This window comes from Melopsittacus undulatus, chromosome 7 (genome assembly GCF_012275295.1).
Source record: "Melopsittacus undulatus isolate bMelUnd1 chromosome 7, bMelUnd1.mat.Z, whole genome shotgun sequence".
In the NCBI taxonomy this organism is placed as follows: Eukaryota; Metazoa; Chordata; class Aves; order Psittaciformes; family Psittaculidae; genus Melopsittacus; species Melopsittacus undulatus.
In genome coordinates, this window is record NC_047533.1 from 15,606,041 (window position 1) to 15,622,521 (window position 16,481).

Consider the following 16,481-nt stretch of genomic DNA (forward strand, 5'->3'; position numbering starts at 1 on the left):
TGTTTTGAAGTAAACTGTCAAGATAAGGCAGGACACTTTAGTGCCTTCAGTAGCCTTTAACCTTGTTGGTGGCAGTGTGTTCTACACAGTGTCAGAACTGTAGCTTGCCAACGGCATCAGCAGAACGCGTATACGTGTGTGTATATATATAGATATATATGGAAAATTGCTTAAATCGGGTATTTTGATAGATCGGAGATTATCTCCGTGGGTCTGGGGCCACAGCACAGCTCTCTGTGTGACAGGAGCTGCAGGATGAGGAAGCTGCCCTGGCGGACAGGCTGCGGAAGACACTGACAGCCCGCAGGCACAGCAGAAGGCACACGGTAACCCAACCGCCTCCCATTCCGGGGTCTCCTCTCTCAACGCTGCCGGCCGACAGCGGCGGCTTCCGCGCATGCGCATATAGCTCCGGGATCCGCAACGCGCATGCGCGGTCACTCGCTCCTGCCTGGCCCCGAGGGTTGGGGTCCCGCAAGCGGCCGCCGGTTGCGGGCGTGTTTCTTGTTTTGTCCCGGCTGCCCTCACTCATGCGCCGTCCCTCGGCCTCTCTGCCCCCCTGCAGCTGCCGGAGGCTGTCGGTCCCCCCGAGCCGCAGCAAGAGGAAAGGAGCCGCGGCGCCATGGCGGCTGCCCCTGCCGCGCCGCGCGGTGAGTGACTCGAACGGGCGTGGGCGGGGCCGGGGGCGGGGCAGAGGGCCGCCATGCTCGGGGGGCTGCCGTGGGTGCCCTCCCAGCGATGTCCCGGGGCGGGTGGAAGGTTCACGCTTTGCAGTCGGTGTTACCTGGGCTGGGGGCTCCCGCTTCGAGATCGCTTGCGGTCATGAGGGGGAGAACTGCTGTGGGGTTCACGTGAGGGGGGGAGCGTGGTTACTCTTGCCCCTGGAGCCTCCTTCAGGTCGCTTGTTCGCAGCATAGAGCAGGGATGGAGGTGTGTGTATGTCTTGTGCCAAGTCAGCTCCTAGCATCAGGTGTGCAGTTAGAACGCTGCACTCGAAACGTGTTCCTGTGGTATTTAAATGCGGGATGATTACGAAATGTTCGTCAATAAAATGCATCTTTTTTTTTCAGAGGGTTTGGGGTAGATATGTAGTATTTACATATTTGAATGTCATAGAATCAGCTAGATTGGAAAAGACCTTTAAGATCATCAAGTCCAACCGTTACCCCAGGGCTGCCAAAACCATCACTAAACCATATTTCTGAGGGCCTCACCTACATGGTTTTTGAACACTTCCAGGGATGGTGATTCCACTGCTTCCCTGGAAAGCCTTTTCCAATGCCTGATTACCCTCTCTGAAGAAATTTTTCCGAATATCTGATCTAAACTTCCCCTGGCACAACTTGAGGCTATTTCCTCTTGTCCTGTCACTTGTTACATGGTAAAAGTGACCAACCCCCACCTCACTACAACCTCCCTCAGGTACTTCTAGAGAGTGATAAGGTTCTCCCTGTGGCTTCTCTTCTCCAGACTTAAACAACCCCAGTTCCTTCAGCCATTCCTCAACTTCATCTCTTGTGCCTGGAGTGTTAATGATGCTTATGATGGAGCATGGATTTATTGATGGCTGTTTTAACTGTGGCATGTGAAATACTGTATTTGCTCACAAAGTAGGAGAGCACAAGAGAGTGGTGATGTAGTGGGAAGCTGTTAGAACTGAATGTCTAATTGCAGGGTTGGAAAGAATAAATGTTGTTGGTACTTGAAAACTAATCTTATATTTCTTTGGCAGAATCCCTGCAATATTCCTGTTAAATACTTAGGACTTTTATTGTTGTCAGTCTTACTGCATGGTTTTAAGGGTTTACCTAAATAGGATGCATAAATGAGCTAATTGAGAACAGAGTATTTAAAAGTCAATAAAATGAAAATCCATTGAAATACAAACACACTTAGCTTTTTGTCAGTATCAAAGTTTACCAAAATAAAAATGTAATCATTGTCCTTAAAATCATTTTAGTTGTTTGCAGAATATGGTATTTGTTACAGGCATCTATAATCTAGGGATTTTTCCGGAGCTTTTAAGGACTGTGTACTTTTCTTTTGAATGGTTTTGAGTCTTACTGGGCCAGCTTATGCTAGAAAGTGATGTGCTGTTGACAGATGGAATCCAAACAGTTTTCACAATGGTTTGCATGGGGAAATCAAGAGACACCCTCTAGCAATGGTTATTTTCTTTTATAGAAGCTCATTTTCCAAGAATAACCAGAACAGCACAGCAGTACTCTTGAGAAGAAAAATAGCCTTTATTTCCATTATGTGATGTTTTATTTTCTTAAGCATTTTGTTTTGTTACTTGTTCTTGTTGCTGCTTCTGAAATCCCTGTCATTCTGCTGTTTTTATGATCAAATGAAAAGTACTGCCTGTGGTATTCTGAATAGACTATCATTACTTTACTTTAATTGTAATATAATTTATCCATCTGATTTTTTTTAATTACATCTGAAGTTTTGAGAGAGACTTCACCTTGAGTTGAAGTCTTCATGCATCTATCCAAACCAAAATCATTCTGATGAATATTTATCTAGATCTTGTTCTCTGTTTTGTTACTAATTCTTGCCCTGTTCTTACACATACTGCATTTCTTGTTAGGAAAGACAAAATGCAAATAGGCGTTTTTATGTTTTATCATGTAGTGTACTTGCTTATTTCTGACTCTAGTATTCCTCTAAGTAGGAGTTGGTGATGGGATGCTTGTGTCTCATGCTAGTGCTAACCACTTTGGGCCTTCCTTTTTTTCTCTTGAAAGTTTCCAAATACAGTGAATGCTTCTTTTTACAAATGCAGGTAGTAAATTGTCTAATTTGGAAAGATTTGTGTTCTCCCAAGTCTTTTGATGATTCTGAGTAGAATTTGTATTAGTGGGGTTTATCTTAATGTATTTTTCAAATGAGAGTGGACTAAGGTCATGCTAGAAATTAGATTACACTCTGACTTTGGTATTGTAGGTAGCCTTTAGATGTTTAAGTTGTATATTCAGCATATGGTATTTTCTGCTGCCAGTAAAGCTCTTGGAGTAATATCAAATCAGCCATAATGTGATATATGTTGTATGACATTACCACTCCTAAGCACTTACCCTTTGCTGCTTTATCTCCTTTTCATGAATTTAATGCCTCACATAAACCTGGAATCATCTTTTACTTAGACCTTGACAAACAATGATCTTTTGTAAGGACAAAGAACAAACCAGTGTTTGGCTTAAAGAACTGACAAGTAATACGATTTTGTAAGTGGAGATAACTGGAAAAACTTATTTCCCTACAGTGTCATCTGTAATTTATCATTATATATAACAAATACATATATATTTATTTAATTTTGTATATGTATATATATATATTTTTTTAAAGATGTCATGCACCACGAAGTGTGGATGCAAAGAGAGCTACAGTTTTCTCATTGTAAAAGGACCAGTGTGTTTTGTGTGGAATGCTGAAGCTCCTTCTGGAAACAAAAACTAGTTATAAGAGTTGAGAAGGAAAAAATAAGATCTGAGGATTCCATGTTTAAGAAGGCATGTAAAGCATTTCTCTTTAAAATGTTAATATTGCATGTATCAGTCAAAGTTAAAATTTCAGTAAAATCCTGAGAATTTCCAGGTGAACTCCAGGGTCTAGATGAGACTGAAGAGGCCTTTGCAGATGGGAAGGTAGTTATGTAGCTAGAATCAGTTTTGTTAATGGAGAAATGAATTAGGTCTTTCAAAAAGAAAAATGCTTAAGTGATGACTTTCTAAGCTACTAGATATATAAGACTGTTTTCAGCTAAAAATATTCTGTAGACTTTTACAAAGAGATAACCTTGAGTCTTGTACAGTGGTAGCACAATCCAAGAGAGGGAAATGGATACCTTCTCAAAATACCATCTATTACTGTAATTGTGTTTAACATATAAAACTCCTGGGAGTGTTGCCTGTTGATTACATATGCAATCTTATTTATATTGTACATTTAACATGTTTTTCATTTGAGTTCATATGAGAGGATGGGTTGTAGGTATACACTTTGTGCTTCTGACTCCAAGAGCATAGCTCTCTCTAAACAACTGGATAATTCTCTTTATAGAAAAGACTAATACTTTCTGGGTCTACCTGAAGAAATCATAGTCTAAGAGGATTTGATATGTAGAAGATAAGGGGGAAGAATGCCATCAGTCCTTCAAAGGAAAAGGAGGTCCTGATAAGTTTAGTTATCAATGATGTGTTTGCTTTCAATTTTAGTTATGGAATAAAAGGCTGGGCTTTTGGGGAGCAGCAATTCAAAGGATGCAAAAGCAGTAATCCTCCTTTTCCATAATCTCATAATTACCTAAGTCTGTGTCCAAACATGGTATTTACTATCAAAAAATCTAAATATATGCCACTAATTTAAAACTGAGTATTTTATGTTTCACAGGATCAACAGAGAATACTTGATCCTAAAGCACATAGAGTTCTTGGGGCTGGAGTGTTGTTTGTTTGAAATCGACTGCAGGGGTACAACTGCAGTGATGGACACCAGACTTAAGACTACTGATCACAACCCTTTGAGCCCAAGAGTTCAGCCAGTTTTCATCCCACCTAGTTCTGTAGCCCATATTTCCCTTAGTTTCTTTGATGCTACAGGAAGCAGTGCTAAACAACATGCACTGCTTTCACTTCATCCACTTACTCAATTATCAAAAAAGGTTGTGTCATTGATCAGGTAGAAGCTTTTCCCTTCATAAATCATTGTTGATGACTCCCAGTTTTGTCTTGTACTTATTCAAGGCCTGCCTGGACAAGTTCGTGTGTGATGTACTCTAGGTTTCCCTGCTCTTGCAGGGGGGTTGGACTAGATGATCTTTTGAGGTCCCTTCCAACCCTTGGGATTCTGTGATTCTGTGACATATGTGGCAATGCTTTCCAGTATTATTTGCTCCATCACCTTCTGGGGCTCATTCAGATGATGCTGACTAGCCTGTAGTTCCCCAGATTCCCTTCCTTGAAGACAGGGGTGATGTTTGCTCAGTTTCAGTTCTCAGGAACCTCCCTTGATAGTCACCAAAGATAATTGAGAGTGGTCTTGAGGTGACATTGACAAGCTCCCTCAGCAGTCATGGGAACATCCCATTAAGACCCATAGATTTGCATATGCTCAGTTGGTTTAAGTATGGCCTTACTTGATCCTTCTTCATTGAGGGTAACTTTGATGCCTCAGGCTTTGCCACTGGTCTCTGGGGCTTTGTGTTCCTGATGGCAGTAAAAAAAAATGAAGAATGCACTGATTATTTGGATCTTTCCTGTGTCTCACCTTGTCCCCTACTTTAGCAGCCTGTAACAATTTTCCTTAGTCTTCCTTTTGGATCTAAAACACCTGTAATATCCCATCTTGTTGGCCATCACATCCACTGACAGATTTGAGTGCAGGTGGGCTCTGGCTTTCCTCAGCCCATCTTAGCATAGTTAGACGGTGTGGTAGTATTCCTCGCAGGTCACCTGTTGCTGTTTACATCTCTTACAAATTTTGGTTTATGTGTGAGTTGAGTTAATTCATCCATCTATGAGTCTTGTCTCACATCCTGAATGTGGGGATAGACTACTGTTGATCTTGGAGGAGGTAATCTGTTGATTCAGAGCAGTAGCACAAATAGAGCTGAGAGTAGCTTGTGTGTGAAATGGGAAGTTATATGATGATGCTGTCGGTCATACATGATGCAGAGTAAAATGCATCTTACTCCCTTGATTGTACTAAAGCTGTAGCACAAAAACTCTTCTGGAGAAATTGATAATTTGTCGCTACAAAAAAAGCAGGTAGCTTTAAGCTGGAAAAAAAGAAGCATGTCTGTAAATTCTTTACTGGTAACAGTATCTTTACCTGTGTCACACTTGTATCAGGATTTATGGCAAATCACCTTTCAAAATTAGATCTGGACAGCTCTGACAAACAGCTTATAAAATGCCAGGTAATTCCTTATACATTTCTAATAGAAGAAAAAAAAAGTGTGTATACGCTTTATTTAAGGTGGTTCATAGTGTATAATGAAAGGTAATCTTTACCATTGCAGTTAAAGGCATTTAAGGGATAGCCTTTAAGGTCTGAATTCCAAAAAAGTGTTGCATTCCTTCACATTTTCTCATGTAAGCTCTTTCTGTTGGAACATGGGATGTTGTATGGTATATGTGGTTTTATTCTACATAGTTTGAAACTTCTTTCAGAAAATGTCTGATTTAACATGTTGCTACGTTTCTCTGTTTCAGAATTGCCACCAGTTCCTTCTACATCGAAGGCAGGCTCTGCAGAATCTTCTGTTAGGGAGCGAATGAGAGAGAAACTAAAAGCAGCAAAGGTGAGAATCCTCCAGAAGTGCTGTTTGGTTGGTTTTAGTCTTATAAGTACCACACATTTAATCGTTTCCTAAAGTTTATATTATCATTGACTTGTGATTCAAATGATGCAGTCATTAACAAGACACTTTTGTGTTTCTTACACTATTTGAAAGTAAGGGGGTTCCTTGTAAGTTTACTGTGCAGCTTAATAGGGGGTATTAACATCTAGGTGTGTAAAATCACTTAAGCTGATTATGCACATTGTAAGCTGATTAATAGACTCTGTCCCTAACACGAACTTATATGTCTTTGGGTTTCTGGTAGTTAATGTAGCTTTGGTCTTGTTATATTTATGTAACGTTATAACTAAACAGTTTTTTTGTTTGCTTAGTCAAAAGCAGAAATTACTTTATTGCAAGAAGATCCCAGTCCAAGACCAAGGCGTTTAAAAAGCATCAAAGAAAAAAAAACAAAAGTCAGATTGGATAAAGTGGTAAGAAGGTGCATTATGTCTTGCTATTCTGATAATAAGAAGGTAAATTTGAACATGAAGTAAAGACCACACATAGTCTCAAAGAGAGATTTCATCTATTTAATGGGTTCAAAATTATATTACTGTTTGAACTAGGTAACCAGGAAGGAACCTTTCTGATTATTGTCTTAAATGTTTAATTTTAATATTATTATTGCCTTTAAAAATAATAATTTGCTTTCATTATAGTATAGACATCATGTGAAATCTCTGTCATTTACAGGTTTCTGAATTCTGTTGCTTAAGATGCTTTAAAGTATTTAAAACTTACTGTAACAGAAAAGACCACTGTATTATAGCTTTATATAAATCTGCACAGTGAAACTGCTAGAGGTTGGATGTTAACTTTATGTCATTGTACTGTATTGTATTTCCTTGATACTGTTCTATATTATTTTATTTTTAGTATAAGCATGTTCTTTATTACAACCCAGATATTCTTCAGAATTCACAAAGGGATTACTTGCCTATAGAAAATGCATTCCAAAGAATGCGTATGCTCAAGAAATAGCAGCATGTAGCACTAACATTTTTATCTGGATTTCCAAACAATATGAATTAGCCTGGCTAAATTGCTTGTTTAGGGGAGAATTACCTACTCGTGTAGGTTGTGGGAAGGTTTTTGGCAGTGTTTTCTTATAAAAAGTAATTGTTACAGCTTTCAGCTAAGTAGTATTTTATTATGTTTGTATTAGGAAAATGTGGAAGTGATATGCTTATTAAAAGTTGTTTACTAATTTTATAGAAAGTATGTTTGAAACCTCCCCTGTGTTGCTTTTGCTTACTGCACTTACTTTCTTGAAAAGGTAGAGGAGTATCACAGAATCATAGAATAGTTAGGGTTGGGAAGGACCTTAAGATCATCTGGTTCCAACCGCCCTCCCATAGAGTTTTAGTAGAGTCAGCTAGCAATAACTGAGAGAGAACAAAACAAATAATGAATTCTGTATTAAAGCACCCAAGCAATGGACATCACCGTTTTTGAATACCAAATAGTTTTTTCCTGATTACAGCAGGGGCTATGTGAGAAGCTGGCCTTAGCTCTTTGATTCCCTTCCCCAGCTGGCAGTGTGTGTCAGCAGCACTCTTGCCATTGTTTGTGCAGTCTTTCAGCCTCTCTTCTGTATATGGGAAAGTGTTGAATTTCTCCCCCTTGCGGAGATTAGGATGTGGCAGCTTGTGTTTGGGAGTGCAGAAACAATGATCTCGGCCACAGTGAAAAAAGTAAGCTAACATTTATTGCAGTGAGCCATTTCTTTATACTCTACAGTATATTTCTTGACCCAAAGGAGGAAGGAATTAAGTAATAATTAAAATAAATACAAATCAGAATAATTGTCACCACAGGGGTTGTGTTTCGTTTTTGTTTGTTTTTCTGTGAAAATGCAATATCTGATCTTTGCATTCAGCTGGTTGTCTTTTTTATGGATCAGTAAATGAATGCTATAACTTGTGTATATATTTTTATGCAGTCTGATAATGATAAATTTAGAGAGATGCAAGAAGATGAATCCCACTTACCATCAAAAATAAAGTTTCATGATACTGTAAAAAAACTTAAGGAGAAGTCAACAGTGAGTATCAATTCCTTCATTTCAATAACTGATACTGATTTGATTTAATTTAAACTCTATATAGCTTCATGATGCTGTTTGAAGCATCAGGCAGAATTCAGTCTTAAGCAGGGGAGAGGGATTTATTTAATTAAAAAAATCATAAACAGTATATTACAACAATTGAAATTGGAAGAAAATTGGAAGGAATGGCTTTGGGTCATTTGATTTAAAAAGAAAAATCAAGTAAATCCATTTGGACATAATTCCTGAAGGCTGGAAACAAAAATGTTTGTTTAAATCCATCTTATTGAATGCCACCAATTGGCAGTTAAAACGATGTACAGATTAGTATATCGATATTAGCCACAAAAGGCTATTATCCTAATATGAGAGGTTTCATCCTAACACTAAAGGGACCTGGCTCTTTCAGAGACAAAAATGACATTAGCAATATGATTCACCTGGATATCTGTATTATAGCCAAAATTTAAACTTTGGCATTTTTGATTTACAAATCATTTATGTGTAAAACAAAATGCTGGTTAAAATTAAACCAGGTACCTTTCTGTAATAAAACATTGCAATAATATTTAATGAAACTATGGTATAGCACTAGAGTAAGTTTCGTGTCTCATTTAAAAATTTCGGTCAGCTTCAGCATCTGGGCGAGTTCTCTCTGAGATAAAACAGTTATTCTCTGATAAGTGTTTATACATGTTGTTATTGCTGTTGTTAATTGAAAGATATCCTTACTTGCCCAAATCTCTTATAAATGTCATATTAAGGTATCTTTGTCTTTTTTCTTAGTACCAGAATGATTTTCCTTCTGCTGAAGAAGCATATAATTTTTTTACCTTCAATTTTGATGCTGAACCACAGAATATGAAAGCTGAAGCCAGGAGAAGGAATGAATTAAATGAAGAAGAGGAGGCAGAAGAAGAATGTGTAGAAACCCAAGAGGGTGAACAAGAGGAGGATGAAATGGTGCGAGCTGCAGAATAAATGTTCATATTTTTATTTATATTTCTTGAATTAATTTTAATAATCAAATACCAAATGGCAACTTTTGTTTCCTTAAAACTTCTAAAGGTATACTTTCTAAAGATCTCCATTTTAAGAAATAGACAAGCTAACAGAGATGTTTCCACTTAAACTATAGGATGAAGATGCACGCCTGGTTAAAGATGATTTATTCATTATAGGGCAGACAGCTGAAGATTTTCTAGTAATGGAACCTCCTGACTGTGAAAACTACTCTGAGCAACTGAAAAAGGAAAAAGAGTTTCTCTTCATTCCCAGCATGCTAGCAGGTATGAAGATTGTGCTTATCCATTTTGTTCCTGGATTTTACGTATTGTGGCACTTCTTGATCTGCTGAAAAATCTTGTATCAGTCTGTCTCTGGTAGTAGAAAGAGATTTAATTGCAGTTCTCTGGCACTGATCATCCAGTTAAGTCTGAAAAGGTCTGACAAATGGATTAACTAGGGACATGCACACCTCAGTGGGTCACCAGCTGGTACACTAGCAAGTGAACTCAGGGCATATGAGTTGATCTGGAGTAATTACCTTAGTGCTGTCTATAGTAATGGATGGCCCCTCTTTTAGTGGGGTTTAGCTGTTACATTATTTAACAGCAGGTTAATTGGCACACTCATTTAGGCATAAAGGGTGGCTCTGTACATTCTAACTGTTCCCTTGGCCATATTTACATTTTTTTTCCATGTGGCAAGTTTGTCAAGAGTCACGTGAATAACGTATGGATTTTTGTGATTCATGGGACCCTTTTCTCAAAGTGATTTTGTGAACTGGAAATAGTTAACATTGATCATGTCTCTGACCTTTTCTCCTTATTCCCATAGAACTGTAAAGTCCTAAAAAAATACTTTAGAATATCATTTGCTATTTAACATTTGAACTGGAAGAAATGGAAATGAGTCTTGGTGGTCTGTACCAGAATGGACTCATCACAGCTTACAGTGTGATGTTAAAATATTTACTGGGTACCTTGGTTTTTATGTCTCGAAAGTTCTGACTTCTTCCAGTGTGGTCCACTGTGTTCTGTAGGGGATCACTGTTATTGTAATCCTCAGTGTAATCCCTTCCTGTTTTGAGATTGCTTCTTGAAAAATACTGAACCCATACACACCAATGAAATAATCCTGCAGCCAAGCTTTAAAGAATTCCACCTGTTCGTAGGCTAACATGACTTTTCATGCATGTTCTATAGTTTGTGCAATAGTAGCTTAAGCAAACTTAATAGTAGTTGAGATTGATCTTGGTTAATATTTCACTTTATATGGGAAAGGTTTGATAATGTTTGTCTAGTCAGTTGTTGCTGCTAAAAGATTTTTACAGGGTTACACAAGCAACCATTAAAACTAAACTCCACTATGTCATTCTAAGTATTTTTTTTTTGTGAGGAACTGTTTCATTATCTGCTTAGAAGACTTGTGACAATTTTACAATAGATTTAAATTGAGAATCTGTCCTGATTAAGAAAAGGACCTGTTCTGGTTCTATTCTTACTTCTGTTTTCCTAGTTAGGAAAATATTCCAAACAGCGTGCTTAATATGCATTGCCATTCATTTTCAGAATGGCACAAGCTCTTAGAGAATTAATAAACTAGAACTCCAGTTATATTTTACGTGCTTTTCTTTCTGATTTCTCATTAGTGCCTGCTTCTGAGAAGATGCCTAGAGACATGCAGCCTAGGTACCTTGAGGATGAAGGTCTTTACATAGGTGAAAGGCCCTTTGTATCACAGTCGAATCAAAATATTTTAGAAAACAGGATACTCAGACAGGAGCAAGTAAGTCACAGATAGCTTCCTAGTTTTCTTTTTAAAACTCTTTATCAGTGTTTTGTTACAGCTAAGTAGGTCATAGTAATATGGGACTTTCATCTTTATGTTTAGCAGTATCAAAACATCAGGAATTTTTATTTTCAGACATTTTGGACTTTTTGTAGGAGTCTATTTTTAGTGTATCTCAGTAGTCAGAGCACCAGACTGCATCTTAGAAAACTGGTGTCTTCCTGGCTCTGCTCATAGCCTGCTGGGGAACAAATCACTTCACTTGTCTGTGCCACAGTACAACAGGGGCAATTGTAATTTAGGTTTTTTATAAATGCTGTCAGTGTTAGTGGTATGTATAAAGGCTTACACAAGAGATGGGCACTCTTGTGCTATTTACTAGCAAAAGGAAGCAATATGGAATGTCTGTTTTTTGTGTCAACTGAAGATACCATAAAGGAATAGACTTGCAGGATTTACTGGTCAGACTGCAAGGGTAAGTAAGTATTAAGCTGGAGAGGTTTTAGAATCCCTTTAGATTTTTAAGAATGGCTTTCTGAAACATGGGGGAAGGTGGCTTGGGTATATTTTATCTTGCCATATTACCCTCCTATACATAGTCCGGTTTGTATAGATTTAAGCTGGTCTGCAGGAGCAGTCTTTTATATTTTAGTACAATTTTATGAATTCTTCATGGTTTAGCGGAGGTACTTTTGCAGATCAGATTGGGAGTATTTGGATCTAAAATTTATAACTGGATAGCTTCAACCCAGTTAGTTTTTCTAGTCTGCTTCACTGTGTCACCAGAAAAATGTTTGGTTTTAGGGTCAGTGGGAATCCCAGGTGTGGGATTAAGAGAGCAGGCCAGCATCTTTCAGCACTGGTTTAGTCAATTCTTGAATTCAGGTCATGAGGGCAGAGGACAGTGTTTAACATGTAACTCCATGGGTAGCAATTGGTGTGCGCGATGCTTACCTCATCTACTTTCATAGAGGCTGTTTAATTAGTTCAGCTTGTGGAGTAAAAGACTTGAGAGATGCTTTGATAAATGATCTGAGCTGCCATTAGCTCTTGTGTAAAACATTAAAATTCTTTCTATTTTTGTTATTTAAAAAAACCCAACACTAAATAAGGGGTGCAATTGCTGGGGGATTTTTTTTCTTGTTTTTTCCTTTCAAATCTGTAGTACTGAATGTTGAAGGAGAAAAAAATCAGTACATTTAAAGCTTGAGCAAGCTCTTGATTTTCAGATTTCAAAACTTACCTATAATACATTTGAAGATTTTATTTTGGTGTCTTAGGTTTTTGGTTAATTCAGTCACAAACAGTTCATGAAAAACAGTTGTAGAATAAAAGGTGACTGTAAGAAGTACAAATTTGCAAGTTATGCCTATATAAAGGAAGAAACAATATTAAATTATTTTTTTATTTGTAGGGGAAAAGGTGGTTTGGTGATGATGGTAAAATCTTAGCATTGCCTAATCCAATTAAACAGTCTTCTACGAGGCCTCCAATATTCTCATTGGAAGAAGGTATTGCACCAGAACTTGAAACAGTGTATGTAAAGGTAAGTATATTTTGTATACGTGAACACTCAATATTGCAGTTCTTCTGTACAGGCAACCCTGAGGAGCTGTAGGGTTTTATGCCAAGAACTATGAATACTGACTGCTTTTTGGGGTTCCACAACTAGTCTTTTAAGTGTTACCTACTTCTTCAAGTGTATTCCCCCTGTATTTTTCTGTTAAAATAAGGCATGCTAAAGGATGAATTGTTTAGCTAGTAGTACTGGTTAAAACAGTAAAGTGACAGTCCATGACAAACTCCTTCAAGTCTGAGTCACTAAGGTCTCTGTGAGGCACCCTTGGATATTCTCATGCCAAAGTATAGGTTAGTTCCTACCGTAGCGTATCTATAAAGCACCTGTTGTTAGGAGCTGGTAAGACAGATCAGGACAGAGGTGCTGTTTGCAGAATAAGAGAGAAATAATTGAAGTGCATGTGCACGGTGGTTGTTTTACAGTGATGAAACTCCTCCAGAGTAAGTCTTCATGTGCAGTTTGCTCATGTAGAAAGCAACCAATTTTGAGTTATGTTTCATCAGTTCAGATCTTGTTTTGCTTTGCTTTTGTTTTTCCCTCAATCACAGCGTTCTTATCCTGGCAAACAGCAGATGCAGTGTGCAGTCAGTACAAATCAAAATAAGTTTCAATTAAAACCATTCAGCAAGCTTTAAGCAAGCTTTAATTGTTCTGCTTGTTAGCACTCTGTTATCCCCTTGGAAAAACTGACTTTTTAGATTTTAAATTAGATTACTGTTTTGGGACACACAAGTGTTTCTGTCTACTCTTGTTAATACAGATTTAATGTTGCCCTTTAATTGATGCTGGTTATATTTCAGGATGCTTCCATACCACAGATCTATGCGGGGTGTTTCTGCATTGCAGGAAGAGTTTGCTGCTTAGATCTTAGTAAAGATAGGTCAAGAGAGATTATGTTTCAATCAGGACACAAGAACACTATGTTTACCTCAATAGTGACATGTAAATCACTGTTGAAAGTAAATTATTAAGCTTGGAAGTAAGATTAAGCCTGGGGCCTCCCTTGTGGGCAGAAATACAGTTTAAGAATTTCAAAGCTGTCACTTTTATGACAGTGTGTCATCCTAAACATTTTGATGAGGACCGTAATATGGAAAGACCTGGTGGACTTAAGTGTGTTTTGTGGACATTTATACAAGCCCTGTAAAAGAGCTATGCAACAGCTGAATTCCCTTTTTGATAGCCTTTTTCCCAGTTCTTATGAAGGAGCTGCAGTAAACACTGCAGAACTAACAGCTTCATCTTTTTTGGTACCAGAATATCTCTGAATCGCTTCTGAAGAATTCTAAGAGCAGCAGCAGTCAGACAAGAAGCCCTGCTAATGCTTTTCTGATTTCACTAATTGTGTTCACTAACTGAGCTGTTTATCTTAGAGCTCAGTTCTAGGAGGAAATAATGTGATACTAAGCAAACAGCTAAAAAGACAATTAGCAGGCTTTTCTTTTTCCAGTTTGGTGTTATTGTCTTAATTGTTCAGCAAAACCTGTAATACAGGTGGGTGACTTCTTATTTCAGCCTCATATGGGTTATCACTATTCTGCTGTGTAAAACACCCATGGTGGTTTTGTGCCACCCAGTTTTCTATAAAGCAAAGAGGTTACCACAGAAGTGTTTACAGTTTTAAGAGTCAGTAGTTAGATGCAGGAAGTGCTAAATGGGTCATTTTCTGTCATAGAATCTCTTTGTAAAATTGTTTTGTTGGGGTTTGTAAATTTGTTTCTTCTTTTTTTCATTCAGGCAGTAAAAATGACAGCTGCCAATCAGTATCTTGTTGGACCTGGAGATTTTCAGGGCCCGTTTCAATTGGATATTGATATTTCTGGACTGATATTCACCCATCATCCCTGTTTCAGCCGTGAGCATGTGTTGGCAGCTAAATTGGCTCAGTTATATGATCAGTATTTAGCAAGAAAACAGAAGAATCTTACCAAACTTCTCACAGACAAGGTATTTCTGTTCCATTGTCATAACTGATTGAGACAATGATGTGACAGTTTAAGCTAAGAGCTGGATTTTTTTCTTTGGAGTAGAGTGATAAAATCATATGTAATAAGTAGTGTTCTGTCAGAAGATAAAAACAAAAGTATTTTGCCTAGGTTGTTGTGTGTTTAGCACAGAACTGCATTTTTTAAGGTTATGGATTTCTTTTTGATCTTTTAATTAAAATGAGCTCTATGCAGGTTCTGAGGCAAAGGGAGTATAAGTGTTAGAATACAATAACATGAGTATTCCTTAGAATAACCAAAATGTTTTCCAGTGAATGACAGTTAAGATTTCACATAAAATAATTCTTTAGAAATGTGAGGTAAATACTGTGATACAACATAGTTCTGTGTAGTAGGGCTGGTATGTTAAAAGTTACTTTGATTATTAAGTACATATAAATTCAGATTTACATAAATTCAAGGTGGTGATGATTTTCTACCTTAAAGGGCTGTTATAAGGGCAAAACAATAATTGTATGCAAGTTGTTTTTATATTAGTGTAATGAGGGTCAGTAGCTGCTGTACAGATACTTCTGAATTTTGATATAAAGCATTAGATATAGTTCTGATGATGGACAACTACTTCATACAGTGTCTCAGAATAATTCTTTGGTGTACTTTAGTCTGTCATTACTTCTGAAGTATTGTCTTTAGTTTAACATGAAACAATGAAAGAGGACATTTGGCTTCTCCATGCCTTCATCACAGGAATCTATGTGTTGAAGGGACTTTCCGAGTGTTTCCACAATACATTGTCAGTACTGTGGGCAACTGCATAATATATTTTTCATAAGAGGAATTTAATAATACGGTATTTTATCTTCCATTCTGCTACTGACAGGTGGTTTTAAAACTTGTCTCCTCTAAGTGTCTTGTCACCTCTCTAGTCTAACTAGGTGTCCATCCTTAACGGCCAGATTGTTGCAGCCAGATAGTTCTTAAGCCCTTCTTCCCTCTTCCCCTCCCTCCCCACCATGTCCCAGTGGACCTCTCTTTATCCAGTTCTGATTATTGGTCTTTCTTTGTGTCTTAAAATACATCACCTTTCAGTCCTCATTTTGGCAGGTTAAAGAAACTTCGCTTCCTGTCTCCTTTTATAAAACATGCCCTTTGTGCCCCATATGGCACTAGCAGCTTTCCATGTGCTCAGTTACTCTTTCTTTCAAAATTTCTTTCAATTTCTTTTTTATACCAGTGAGTTTAATTTTTGTTGCCCTTACGTATTTTCAGCTGTATGTTTCCTGCTCTCCAGTTATCTCTCCAGTTTGATAGACTTGTTTCAAAAATTTTGCTCCTTTATTTCCCACTGTTGTTCCTTACTTTCTCCCAGCCAGTCCTCTACATTCTCATTCTACAGTCTTCACAGCCATGCGTATTTTTGCATTCTCCTAAACTAGGTGTCCATCCTCCCTGTAATCATCTGATGCCTATTTTCAAACCTTAGTTGAAGGGGTGGCCTCTTGTCTCTACAGTATGGCTTCAGAAGTCCATTTGAACTGTACCATTGTTCCCAGTTCTGTTTCATCCTGAGACCTTCTCTCAGTTGTTACATGAAGTATTTTATGCTTAAGTGCTTGTTGCAAGGTACCCAGCTTCTTTAATGCAATCATCAAATCCCAATCCGCTCATTTTTGTTGTTTATTGATTTTGCTAGGGTTACCTCTAGTGGCTCTTCCTAGTCCTCAGAAATCTTTTATAAAAGGTGGATTTTTATGGTTTTTTTTT

General features: G+C 37.8%; 1 protein-coding gene across 1 annotated transcript in view; it reads left to right on the forward strand.

The window, feature by feature from the left end:
* CC2D2A (coiled-coil and C2 domain containing 2A) overlaps positions 1–16,481 on the forward strand; it is a 54,616-nt gene that overhangs the window by 616 nt on the left and 37,519 nt on the right. The window contains exons 2-11 of the mRNA XM_034064639.1: positions 246–326; positions 566–650; positions 6,222–6,310; positions 6,682–6,783; positions 8,295–8,396; positions 9,186–9,362; positions 9,538–9,688; positions 11,053–11,189; positions 12,607–12,738; positions 14,509–14,718. Coding sequence (XP_033920530.1) covers positions 246–326; positions 566–650; positions 6,222–6,310; positions 6,682–6,783; positions 8,295–8,396; positions 9,186–9,362; positions 9,538–9,688; positions 11,053–11,189; positions 12,607–12,738; positions 14,509–14,718 — 1,266 coding nt within the window. The remainder of the gene's footprint in view (positions 1–245; positions 327–565; positions 651–6,221; positions 6,311–6,681; positions 6,784–8,294; positions 8,397–9,185; positions 9,363–9,537; positions 9,689–11,052; positions 11,190–12,606; positions 12,739–14,508; positions 14,719–16,481) is intronic.